The sequence below is a fragment of the Triticum aestivum genome, chromosome 2D (assembly GCF_018294505.1).
Source record: "Triticum aestivum cultivar Chinese Spring chromosome 2D, IWGSC CS RefSeq v2.1, whole genome shotgun sequence".
Taxonomy (NCBI): domain Eukaryota; kingdom Viridiplantae; phylum Streptophyta; class Magnoliopsida; order Poales; family Poaceae; genus Triticum; species Triticum aestivum.
The window spans coordinates 603,337,308-603,350,586 of NC_057799.1; the positions used below are offsets into that span (position 1 = coordinate 603,337,308).

General features: G+C 48.2%; 2 protein-coding genes across 2 annotated transcripts; one reads left to right on the forward strand and one right to left on the reverse strand.

Annotated features, from left to right (window-relative positions):
- Positions 1-7: 7 nt before the first annotated feature.
- Positions 8-3,888, forward strand: LOC123054885 (lipoate-protein ligase A). The gene is made up of 4 exons (XM_044478760.1): positions 8-652; positions 738-976; positions 1,790-1,938; positions 3,373-3,888. The coding sequence occupies exons 1-4, from the start codon at positions 468-470 to the stop codon at positions 3,619-3,621; spliced, it is 822 nt and encodes a 273-aa protein (XP_044334695.1). The 5' UTR covers positions 8-467; the 3' UTR covers positions 3,622-3,888.
- A 317-nt stretch (positions 3,889-4,205) lies between these two features.
- LOC123054884 (purple acid phosphatase 22) lies at positions 4,206-9,413 on the reverse strand (the record flags this gene model as incomplete). Its single annotated transcript, XM_044478759.1, is given in 6 exon segments — positions 4,206-4,372; positions 4,467-4,555; positions 4,650-5,516; positions 8,603-8,846; positions 8,953-9,028; positions 9,158-9,413. Coding segments are annotated over 6 exon segments (1,570 nt in total), but the record flags the coding sequence as incomplete, so codon positions are not given.
- Between the last annotated feature and the right edge of the window lie 3,866 nt (positions 9,414-13,279).

A 13,279-nucleotide genomic window follows, 5' to 3' on the forward strand; every position in this document is an offset into this window, starting at 1 on the left:
TAAAAAAAAAGTGGGGGAAAATCTCGACGACGCTCATCTCACCGTCGTTTGCCTAGAAAAAAGAGAGTCACCGTCGTCCCCCGCCTTCTCATCGGCGGCCCCTGCCTCCGCCGCTCGCCTTCTCCCTGCCCCTAGCCCCGATCTCGCGCCGTCGGCCACCGGTCCGCGTCGTCACTTATCCCTTCCCTCTTCGCCTTCCATCCCGTGCCTTCCCCATACCCCAGCCCCCTCCGCTGCTCGTTCAGTCCTCCCCGCGCAGAGCCGCAGCCGCCGCCTGCCAACGCCGGGACGGACTACTGGTTGGCAGGTTCCAGTCCAGGACGTGGCTGGTACAGTGACACCTGGGGTCCTGCAGTTCCATCGAGCTAGCGATCCGAAGGAGGGGACGGGCGCACACCAGGTGTTCGAGGGAATGCACCTCTGAAACGCCTTTCCCCCTCGGCCTCCGCGAGACGAACGCGTCGAGAATGACGTTCGGGTCTGTCATCGAGAGGAACGTGGCGCGGCCGCTCATGAGGCTGGTCACCATGGGCGGTGCGCCGATCCTGCAGCAGCTCCACCTGGAAGAAAGGCTGCTGCGCCGCACCAGCGATAACTGGTGCATTGTCAACGATGGCACGGCTCCGCCCACCATTGTCATGGGTGTCTCTGGGTAATGTCCTCTTGGTGTCTTCGGTAAGTTGCCTTTTGTTCGTGCGTGCATAGTGTGGTTGTTTATATGGTTTTCGCTCCAACAGGAAGGTCTCTGAGCTCGTCGAGATACGGCCTGTGCTTCGGGATCATGTGCCAGTGGTAAGGCGGTTCAGTGGAGGTGGCACTGTCATTGTTGATCAGGGGACGGTGTTTGTCACCTTCATTTGCAACAAGACTGCTGTCGCTGGGTTGCAGCCGTTTCCCCGTGACATCATGTCATGGACAGGCCAGCTGTATGGCAAAGTGTTCCGTGGATTCGGTGAATTTCATCTCCGTGAAAATGGTATGTCGAATTAGCAGACTATTTTACCACTTGCCAGTTTAATTTTACCATGGAGTTGTTTTATTGTAATTGATGGATTCTTAGTCAGGCCTTTGATTATTCATTTACGTCGTCCATTTATATAGCAGTGTGCACTCGCTATTCTCAAATTCCTGTACTGAACTTACTCAATCTTTCATCCTTTTTTCCTCTGTATTTTATTTTATTGACAGTATTAAGGTCTCGAAATATCTCAGGGTTTCCCAGCGGGCATCTTTTGAATTTTGACCAGTTGCATCGCGAATCTAGAATCTACTCCCTCCGTTCACAAATATAAGATGCTTTGGGTATTTCAATATGGACCACATACGGACTGAAATGAGTGAACAAACACACTAAAACGTGTCTATACATCCGATTCACAAAAAAGTTAAAACATCTTATATTTATGAATGGAGGGAGTACTAAACTGATCCCTGTAGTCTGCAACTTTACATACCATTGACTGAAAGAAAGCCATGGAATCACATATCACATGACTACAATTCTGATCCCCATTGTAATCTTTAATTCTTGTTTTGAAATGTATGTATAAATATGTTTTGCTCTGTTTATTGCCTTGCAAGTTGCAAGGGTTCCTGGAATGATTTGATGTACACAGAAGCTACTATCCTCTATTTGACATATCTCTTTCCAGATTTAAAATTATGTTCATAGAAAATTGATCCTGGATCTGGCATATATATATTGAATATTCAGGGATGTCAATTCGCAGTGTACATGTGTTGTATATCTTTCTCAAGGCTATTCTCATGTGTGCATTATTTTTCGCAGACTATGCATTCGATCATCGAAAGTTTGGTGGAAATGCTCAGTCCATAACGAAAGATCGTTGGGTACACCACACATCATTCTTATGGGATTATGATGTGAAAAATATGAGTTATCTAAAAAACCCACAACGTGCTCCTGAATATCGCCAGGTACAATTATCTCTGATATTTTTGCTTTGCTTTGAACCATCCAAAGTATTACATTTTTACCTTTCCAAACAAAATATGGATTTAGAGACCTTAACGTGGCGAATTATGCCCATATCAGCTTCTATTATTTGTTATGTTACCAAATTTAACTATTTAAGGCTGGTCAGTGTTGGTATGTTTCCCCAAACATGGGAAACAAGTTGATCTTTTAGTAGCAGTCCAGTCGCTATCTTGGGTTCACTATTTTCTAAAAACTCAGGATGACAAGATATATAAACCACTGAACTGTCAACTGAATTTCACCGAATGAAAAAAAATCTCTGCTTACAATGGATGCACTCATCTTAGAATAGACAGATTTCATAAAACTTTGTGCAGTCCTTGGCACAGTTTACCCAGGAGCAGAGTTAACTGCTCGGTCTCTTCCAATTTTGGAAATATGAGCGATAGTTCCACCGAAAGACTGAATAGAGTTCCACTGAAAGACTGAATAGGAAAGTTTATGAGCGAGATTGCAGTTAACTGTTTATTGATATTGACACCTGAAGGGCGAATAATTTGAGGAATTTCAGTGTAAGCATTTGTGTGCACATCCTTCAGAATATCATGTAGTTGAAAGCGCTGAGTTGAGTAGCACATGTGTTACGATCAGTTATTGGCTGCAATGGTCTGGCACTGCACAAAACACTCTGCAAAGTTTAGTGCCAAGAAGCAGCATTTTTCCCAGGAATGGCTTATTTCTTTAGAAACTAGAAACACTGTCCTATTAGTATGATCCCTAAGTGGCACAATGACCGTTGAGTACATCCCAGTCTTTCATAGGTTTTTTTTAGCAAAGGTAGCTAGGCTTTTATTAATTGGTAAAGATGTTTACAGGAAAAGCTATCGGGTCACTTGACGTGCCCAACCAAAGATGCCGCCCCTGGGGGAGAGAGACACCCGACCTAGCTAGCCTATGAGCTTAAAAATTAGAAGCTCGAGGTTCAAACGAAAAATTACAATAATTAAACATTCTAACAGTTTGCAAGATCTCTTTGATAACACTCCCGTAGTTTCCTTCAACTCCTTGGTGAATATGATTGACGACCTGTTTGCAATCGGATGCGATCTGAAGATGCTGCATGCCCAAGTCTTGCGCCAACCATAAAGCCTCTCGGCAGGCTAAAGCTTCTAGAGTAGCAGGATCACCGATGCCATGAATCACTAGCACTGAAGACCCAAGATAGGAACCATATCGGTCTCGACAATTGTTGTTATTTTGTGATAGTGGGCTGATTCTGAGAAATTTTTGTTGTTATGAAAATAGGTTTTTATTTTGGGAAGTCAGGAACAGTGTCATTTCATTACGTTGATAGTCTAGGCCTTTCAACCATTGCAAGTCTTTGAAGTTCAGTCATGGTGATCTCCAAACTAAAAGCCTTTCTTATTTTTCAGGCGAGGGACCACTCAGATTTCCTATGCCGCATGAACGAGTACATGCCATCACGATCAGTTTTCACTGAAGGGATAACCGCGGCCCTCGGAGAACACTTTACGGTCCAACACACGGAGTTAGAAATGGCACTCTCTGACCACGATGACTTCGTGCCTTCTACAAAGGTGTTATCGCCGCAGGACTTGCAAGACATCATCTCCTCCAAGGAGGCCCCCACAGTAGAGAGAGTTCAAGGATGGCCACGGTGATGAAGATCACTGCGTGTTTTGTGACATACGGCAATTTTTGTGCACATGATGAACTCAACTTGGAGTTTAGGCCATACTCACTGCATTCACTTGATTTTGACAAATCAGTCAATCAGAAGGTGTAGTTCCAATATTTTTGGCAGCCTTGGTTATGCTGTTGCCTGGTGAAAATCGGTTATAGGATTCAGACGAGGCTTTGTGAACATGTTTGGTTGGCAGGCCATTTGGGCCATCACGAGTTATCACACATGAGTTATCTTTGGTAAACTGCTTGCGGATCTTGGTACGCGGTCCACTATTACGCGCCGTGTGCGATATTCTACATCATCGCACACAATTTGTTGAACATAATCGTTTGAACACACACGGTTCTTGAATTTCAATCGTGTGTGTTATCTTGACTTATCACGCGCGTATTTTCGAACGAACTGTGAGCATCATTCCGTACTGGTGAAAGTGTTGTCTTATGACCCAATTAAAGGGTTTGATTTCCTAACCGCCCCAACAGTAGGGTGTTCACTGATCTACAACATCCTACAACTCCTCGTCCTGACGACCGGCGGCTGCCATGGATAGCTTTGGACTAGCCAAGCTCTCCAACCAGACCTCGTCGCGGACGGTGGCGTATTCGTCGTCGTTGCGGTGCCACGTCCAGACGGCGCTCGTCTCGTCCACGATCCTCAGCCGGCCGTGCCCAAAGCTCGCCTCCTGGAACACCGACAGGTGCGCCGACTTGTGATCCTCCAGGAACCTTCAACACAAAAACAAGAATCAAGCTTCAAAATCTAACAAAAGACCAAGGAAATCCGCAGCAGCATCAGTGAGATCGACCGATGATCGCGTACTTGAGAGCAAGCCCTTCTCTGTTGCCGCCGTCGCCGATGGTTATGTACATCGGGCCCCGGCCGTCGGCCTCGTTGTCGTAGATCCTCGTCTGTTTCATCCATCAGCCAGAAAATTAGTTCATTGATGGAGCAAGAATATAGGAACACCACGAGATGAGATGATCAACGGTAAGGATTGCTTACGAATCGCTCGTAGGCGTGGACGTGGCCGGAGAAGACGACGTCGACGCGGGCCTCGTAGAGGAGCGCCTCCATGGCGGCGCGCATCGCCTCGCCCTCCCCCTGGTGGGCCTGGTTGGTGTTGTACCACGGCGCGTGCAGCAGCACCAGCAGCCACGGCGTCCTCCGCCGGTCCACGCCGGCGAGGTCCCGCTCCAGCCACGCGCGCTGCGCCGACCCCTCCTCGAACTCGGCGTAGGAGCCCAGCATCACGACGTGCGCCGCGCCGCCGGCCGCGTCGAACGAGTAGTAGAGGTTGGAGGCGGAGCCACTCTCCTCGTGCGGCATCCGCCACCGCGCGTTGTAGGCGACGAAGGGCGCGAAGCCGACGACGGGGAGCGCCTCCGCCTCGTGGTTGCCCTCCGTCACCATCCACGGCCGCGCGCTCGCCAGCGGCTGCACCAGCCGCCCGAACGAGTCCCACAGCGGCTGCTGCGTGTCCGCGTACGACAGGTCGCCCGGGAGCAGCAGCATGTCGTAGTCCGCGCCGCCGATGTGCGCCAGCGTCGACGCCGTCCACCGGGTCTGCCCGAGGTCGCCGATGACGACGAGCTCGAGCGGGAGGGACGCCGGAGGGGTCCGGAGGGTGAGCTCGTCGCCGGCCTTGCCGCACCGGTAGTGGTAGGTTGTGCCGGGCGCCAGCGGGCCGATCGTCACGTGGTGGATCGCGCCGGACTCGTAGAAGAAGTATTTGTACGTCGCCTGGTCGCCCGTCGCTGACGCGGTGTAGTTGCCCCGAGATTCGCCGTACTCCACCACCGACGGCGTGTTCCGGTCGTCAGTGACCCATGAAATCCTCATCTTGTTCCTTCCCACAGTTGAAATGTGCACCTGACGGGTACCATGTGAAAAATGTAAATTGGTGAAAATTACCAGCAAAAATAAACACAGTTACATAAAAGAATTGTATGAACAATATGATAAAAGAAAACGGGACTGCTAAATCCCAGTCGACTGAGACTTAACCAAGTCTTAGACCCTGTTTGGTTCATAAGTCCTAGGGAAATACACTTTGGTTCCTGGTTGTATATGCACCCTATATGGGGATTTTTTTTATTTTAATAAAAAGTCAAAATAGGTAAGAACTATTTTGACAAAACACTTGACTTACTTTTGCACTGATATATAATTCTTGACGAAAAAAAAACAAAAGTTGACCTAACAGCAAAAAAGACAAAATTTATTTGCTATTATAGGTCACTATTCACACTATTTTAGCCAAAAATTTGTCTTTTTTGAAAAGAAGTCAAAAGGATATTTTTTTTGTGGATTTTGTTTCTCACGAGTACAATAGAAGGTCAAGTTTATTTCAAAAATATTTTCAGGAATTTTGGACTTTTTGTTGAATTACTAATTTTTTTCCCATATAGGGTGCATATGTCCCCATAGACCAAAAATTCTCCTCCATAAGTCCTAGGATTTTTTTTAGTCCCAACTTATAAGTCCCAAGTCCCTAAAAAGTCCCTACCTGTTTGGTTCCTGGGACTTATAAGTCCCTATAAGACCATATTACAACTATAGTCCCTATAAGACTCTCCTTGAGAGTCTTATTTCATAAGTCCTAAATGTCCACTTGAAGTCCCTATAAGTCCCTCCTGTTTGGTTTAGATGGGACTTATAGGGACTTTTTTAAGTCCCTAAACCAATAAGTCCCTAAAAACAAACACCCTCCTAGTCAATGCTATATTCGTGGGATCTTACATGGAGATCCATGCTAATTATTTTTTTAGTTTTATTTTTAGGATCTTATGTTATGTCACTTGACTTAGACTTGGTTAAGATTCAGTCGATTGAGGCCTAGCCACACTCAAAATAAAAAAGCTATGACGCAAGGGCAAGTCTAGGAAAATATTGAGGTGTCAGCGGTATTTTGCTTTTGAAACTCAGGCTGCAGGACCAGGAGCCCGGTTTCAAAAATCATAATAATCAAAAATCATAATTTAAAGTGTTGAAAAATCTCAAAAAACTGCAAACATAAGTAACACTACATGTTTTGTAAATTCCTGTGATAAAATATGTTTTGATGTCTCCTAAAATCCGCGTTGCCTTTCCATCTCAATTTTGTCTCAACTACAATCCTCGATTCACTCCCCTTCTTATAGGCACCGGGAGAGAACTGAGCATAGCTCGGTTGGAAAAGTGCGGGAGTTCGCAGCCAGCCCATCAGGGTTCAAGTCTCGGCTTGAGCGTTTGGTGCTCACGGAGTTTTCTTCTATAAAAAAATGCCAACAGGCTAGTCTAGCCCGAGTTGGTCTCTTTTTTTTATAGGCACCGGGAGAATATCTAGTATACTACTAAATCCCAGGTGCTACCATCAATTGTCAAACAACCACTGCGGGCAACTTTTTGATGAGGCAACATACAGTCAAATGTAGAGAGAGAGAGATGAGTATCATAATAAGTGCTAATATCACTAAAAAAATTAGTGCGCTATAGCAAAATAACATCGGAATTAAAGTACGCTATTAGCCTGCCGTATCGCACTATAGCGTGCTATTAGTCTGCTCAGGGGCGGATCTAGTGGGGGTGCCTTGGGTGCCATGGCACCCCCTCCAAAATTGTAAAATAAATTTTATTATATAGATAATACTAAATATCCATCAAGTTTTCTTCTAATTTAAGAGTATTTGTTGAGATTATGATGATGATGTTTAGTATAAACTTTGAACTGTGGCACACCCTCAAGCCCGCGATTGTAGGTCCGCCACCGAGCCTGCTGTATCGCACTATAGCGTGCTATTACTATAGCGTGCTATTAGCGAGACATTGTACACTCATTGCTCCTCATGCTACATCATTGCTATCAGCGACGCTATAATGTTGATATGTGTCATGAATGACAATGGATAAGACGTCTAAGATATTATACTACAGTAATATATAATGCTTTTCACTGTGAGCAACCTAATAATGCTATTGGGGGTGGTAGTGGGGTGTGGTTTGGCCGATTTAGACGTCCTAGCACTCTAGCAGCTGAAAGAGATTTGGCCGATTTATTAAAAGGCTTGGCGCTGGTTAGCAGCTTCGGCACCCAAGGACCACTTGCGCAGCAGTCGGCAAGCTCAGCCCATGCCGACTAAAACAACGTGGACGGAAAAAAAATTATAAAGCATCTAATCTCACCCTCTTTGATTTCAAGTGAGGGGTGGGATAGATGCTTTGTGATTTGTAAATGTCACGTGTCACCCATCAGGGTGGGCCTTACATGCTAGCCCATGAGACCTGGTCTCATATAATTCTTTTCCTTCCATCCCGGTATGCACGAGAGGGCAGCGTTTACACGCTGGTATAATTTTTTTTTGTTAGAACTTGGGTCATAGACAAATTTTATTCAATGTTCAAATTTTCTTTGCACCTACTTTTAGGCCCACACGTCCTAAATTATATTTCTTCACCATCTACTTTCGCCCCACAATTTGAGCTAAATTGTAGACTATGGTTGGATGACCTCCGCCCGCCCACTGTCAGTGGACACGTCCATGTCCGCAGACAGTTGATGATCCAAAATAGGTGATCCACAATCTGCACATGAGCATGGTAGCATCTTGTACATGCATCAAGAACTAAGGGGTAGCTAAAATTGTTTGCGAGACTCATATTGAGTTGCTACAAGCAATGACATTGTTATCCATTGTTGGGGATTCTCTGTCTATATTTTTCGCAAAAAAAAAAGAATTACCTGTCTATTATATAAAAACAAAAGAACAGAGGATTGTGGAACAAAACAGAGTAGACCAAGCCAGAACGCTTCTGCCACCAAATTCTTGCGAAGAATTACGGTTTGAAAAATTCTCATAAATCAGCTGCCAGCATCTCAGTGCGGCAAAATGAAGAACAAGCAGCTAAGAAAAACAACCCAATGCCAAATCCTCGCACACTCTTGAGAGTTGTTGAGAGTAAAAAAAAATCCGCCGTACCTGCTGAGGATGAGCGGCCGGCTTGTCGTGGGGCGTGAGCACAAGCGGGCTCGGCGGCTGCCGGACATACTCGTCGGCGCGCGCGCAGAGGAACATGAGCGACGCGAGCCCCTGCATGAGCACCCTCCACGAGTTGGCCATGGCCCCCGCGAAGAAGCCCCCGCGCCCGAGCGCCGCCCGGTCCATGCCCCGCAGGCACCGCTCGTTCGCCGCCGCGAAGAGGACCCTGGCCACGCCGAGGACGCTGCCGGCGGCGACGTGGTATGAAACGCGGATGAGCGCCGCGGCTACGCGGAATGCCACGCAGATAAAGAGCAGCGCGCGGAGCAGAAAGGCGGTCGGCTTCTTACGCGTGTCGCCGCGAAGCCAGGAGGAGCTCGGGCCCTCCGTCGACATCGCCGACCTTGGCTTTAAGTAGCACGAGACCTGGTAGGGTGTCATCGCACGCCATTATGTTAATAGTATTATGAGACGAAGACTTGTTGGTGGGCATATGTTGTGGGCCGAGTGGGTATCGGGTGGGAGTCTATCCGGAGGGAGATGCGACTGCGGTACCTGACATGCGCCGTGGGCGGCTGCCACGGTTGCGGCGGCCACCGGAGAGGAGGTGCGCGCTGGCGGTGGCGGTGGTGGTGTGGCGGAGGGGGAGGGAGGGAGGAGATAGGTAGGTTGGGGCTGGCATTGCTGCAGATTTTCTTTTCTTTTTCTGTTTTCCTCTTGATTTCTGCGTTCGTTTGAGCCTCCGTAGCAGCAAGTGTCTCTGTTTGGATGGGAGCTGAAAGCCTGAAAGCAACACGTCAGCTGCTGACGGGTTGGAGGTTGATGACTCGAGGGGGACAGGAGGATATTACTAGATGCGGTTTGGGAGGCTGAAACCGTGGATGTGAGGTGGCAAATAATCTAGGCCTAGTTCTTTTGCCAGAATCTGGGAATTCTCTCAGAATCCGACCCCTACCCAGCTTCTCCCAGAATCTTTGAGCCTCATTTGTTTTACAATACTATCTAGTTAGGATCTAATTAGACAGGATTGTAAAACAAACTGAGTTCAAAGATTCTGGAAGAAACTGAGTAGGGGTCGAATTCTGGGAGAATCCCCAGATTCTGGGAAAATTCCCAGATTCTGGCAAAAGAACTGGGCCCTAGTCACCTAATCCATTTTACGACACTTTGATGGAAGGAGTCCGGAGAATTGCAATGGTCAGAGCATCTACAGCCGGGCGCCCCAAACCGGCCTCAAACGTTCGGGCGGTCCGCCCGGTCAGTGACCGGTCATGAAAATCTAATCCAGACGGGCGCCTCAAACGTCTGGGCTGACCGGCACACGTTATATCCATTCTAATATGGGACGGATATGGGGCGCCCGGAAACCCGTCGATCCGACGGATGCCTCCTCCACTGCCGCGGTGTGAACGTCGCGTGGCGTCGCTTCGGCTCGCTGTCTGAGCCTAAATCCGGCTATTTAAGCCGGCCGGCGTCCCCCAACCCTAGCCCATCCATCTCCCCCCTCTCTGCGCTGCCACCCGAGCCCGTCAACCTCCTTTCCCACGCTCTTCGGCATCGCCATGGTCCGGCGCAAGATCACGACGTACGCTATGCTCATGCCGGAGCACAGGAGGCAGATCGCGGAGGAGATCCAGGCCATCCTGGAGTCCATCCATGATGAGGCCTATGTGAAGGCCAACCAGCAGTTCCTCCGGCAGGAGCAGGCGGCATCCGACGCGCTCTTCGTCGAACTCAACACGGAGATAGAGGAGGAGGAGGCCGGAGCGGAGCAACTGGAGGCGCCGGAGCTGCAGCCGCCGCCCATGTACCTGGAGCCGGGCACGGAGATTGTTGACATCTCCGACGAGGAGTAGCTAGATCATCTACGTAGTACATAGATTTTTTAGTTTTCATGCTTTTGTATGGATTCAAGAATCTAGTATGGGATGTCCTGATGTAGTTGTGTTAATTTGAGGAGTGCCCGGTCACTACCAGCGGACGCGGCCGGGCGCGTCCACGGGCGTTTGAGAAGTCATATTTGTCATATGCGGTTGTAGATGCTCTTAGTTTTACGTCTAGAATTAGCCTGTGCTTCGAGATCATGTACCTCCCGATGTCTTGGGCTAAGAGCAACTCTAGCAGACCCCGCAAAACGCCGGCCCGCAAAGCGCGTTTGCAGTTCGCGCAAAACAGCTTTTGCGGGCCGGCGCGGGCTGGCACAGATGCAGACCCCCCAAACGGATCCGTAAAAAAGTATATTCGCGGAATATGCTTTTTTACGGGTCGGCTATGCGGGTTCTGCTCTTTGCGCCGCTGCATCCCCGCATATCATCAGCCCGCAAATATCAAATCAAACATAATTCAACAATAAAAAACAAACTGAATTATTCAAATCAAACATAAAATAATAATCATCCGCATTACAAATAATTATTCAAATCACCGTAGCAAACTTAAAATAATGCAATACAAAACTTGTCATGAATACAAATACAAATGAATACAAAAATTAGTCACTGACCAGCCCTTTGCCAATGGTGCTCAATGAGATCTTCCTGAAGTTAAAAGTGTGTGTCTGCATTTTCAATCTCCTTATATGTCTGAAGAAAAGCTCTAATGTGGTTTGGGTCTCTAACTGGTTTGACACGGCTATCCACATTGTCGTAAAAGAATTCTAAGTTCATTCCTCTCTCATCTTCAAGAATCATATTGTGCAGGATAACATAGCAAGTCATGATGTTCTTCAGGGTTTTCTTATCCCAAAAACGAGCAGGACCACGGACAATGGCAAACCTAGATTGCAAAACACCGAATGCTCTTTCAATGTCTTTTCGGGCTGCCTCTTGCACCCTTGCAAATTCACATTGTTTTTTTGTTTTGGGTTCTTTGATGCTCTTGACAAATGTGCACCAAGGAGGATATATACCATCTGCAAGATAGTACCCCTTTGTGTATTCATGCCCATTGATAGTGTAGTTGCAAGCAGGAGCATCACCACTAGCAAGCCTAGCAAACAAATGAGAGCGTTGCAACGCATTGATATCATTGAGTGTGTCGGGCATACCAAAAAAGCAATGTCAAATCCATAAATCCTCGGATGCTACGGCCTCTAGCACAATTGTTGCATCACGAGACTTGCCATAATACATTCCTTGCCAAGCCTTGGGGCAATTTTTCCAATTCCAATGCATACAATCAATGCTACCTAGCATGCCAGGCCAACCTCTCCTCTCATTAGCTGCCATCAATTTCTTTGTGTCATCTTCATTTGGTGCCCGAAGATACTCGGGACCAAAGACACGGACGATCACTTTCGCAAATCTACGCACAGACTCAATTGTGCTATCTTCACCAATGCGAAGGTACTCATCGGCATAGTCAGCCGGAACGCCATATGCAATCACACGCATAGCTGCGGCGATTTTTTGATATGCACTAAATCCCTTTAAGCCCGCGACATTCCTTCTTTGAGTAAAATACCGGCAATTTGCCTCGCAAGCTTCAACAATTTTCACAAAAAGGGATCGGCGCATTCGGTACCTTCTGCGGAAGAGGTGTGCAGGATATGTAGGATTCTCCGAAAAATAATCTTGCATCAACATCTCGTTCCCAAGATGGCGATTCCGCGGAATGCACAGGCGCCCGATAGTAGATCCTCGCCTCCTCTTCCGGTACTCGTCTTCATGCTCCTTCACGGCAAGCGCCATGACCAATGTTTGATGCCGAAAGGTCGCAAGCATGGTCTCCACATCCGAGTCGTCCGAATCGGATAGCAAGAACTTCTCGCATGGGGTCAACTCCATCTACACGCACACCGGCGCGTCAATCTACTACACATCTCGCAAAAATCACAAAAAAGGGACTAACCGGTGGCGAGTGATCCCGGGCGGCGACGAGGGGGGTGCGCTCGGCGGTGGTCGATCCCAGCGGCAGCGGCGACTGGGGGGCGGCTCTTCTCGCCGGATCCGGAGGGGCGGTGCAGCGGCTCGGCGCGGGAGGGTGTGGGGCGGCCCCGAGGAGCGATTCCACCCGCAGATATGGCCGGAATCGACGGCGGTGGGCGGGCGGAAGCAAGGGCGGGCGGCGGCGGAAGGAGGGGGAAAAGAGCGCGGGGCTGAAATGTCCCTCCCGCGAACTGCTTCTCTGTGATGCAGGGCACCGCAGCCGCGAGGGGGAAACCCGCATTTTCCCGGGTTGGGGTCGGGAATTTACCGCGCCCCCTAAAAATTTTTGCGGGCCGGGGCGGGATGCGGGGTCTGGTCGAGCAGGCTTTCCGGCCCGTACCCGCATTTTGGCGGTTATTTTGCGGGTCGGGGGCGGATGCGGGGTCTGCTAGAGTTGCTCTAAGGTCCTCCGCACACCGAGGGCATCGCCGCCGTCACTACAGAGCCCAAATCAAGACACTGAAACTAAAAAGAACAAGTGAAACACTTTTCATGCCAAGGAGGAAAGAGAAAAGAGATTTACTACCTCCATCCGGGTTTATTAGGCTTTTCTTATTTTGGGCTAACGTTTGACTAACAAATTTAACTAATAAAATGTAACTATATGTCAAAAAGACACAAAAGTTATACCTTCGGAAAGCTCTTTCAAATACAAATCCAACAGTGTTCTTTTTGTAGTATATAATATATATTTTATTAGTCATATGCATGGTCAAAGTTTGGCTCAAAATACTAGGGGCCTAATAAACCC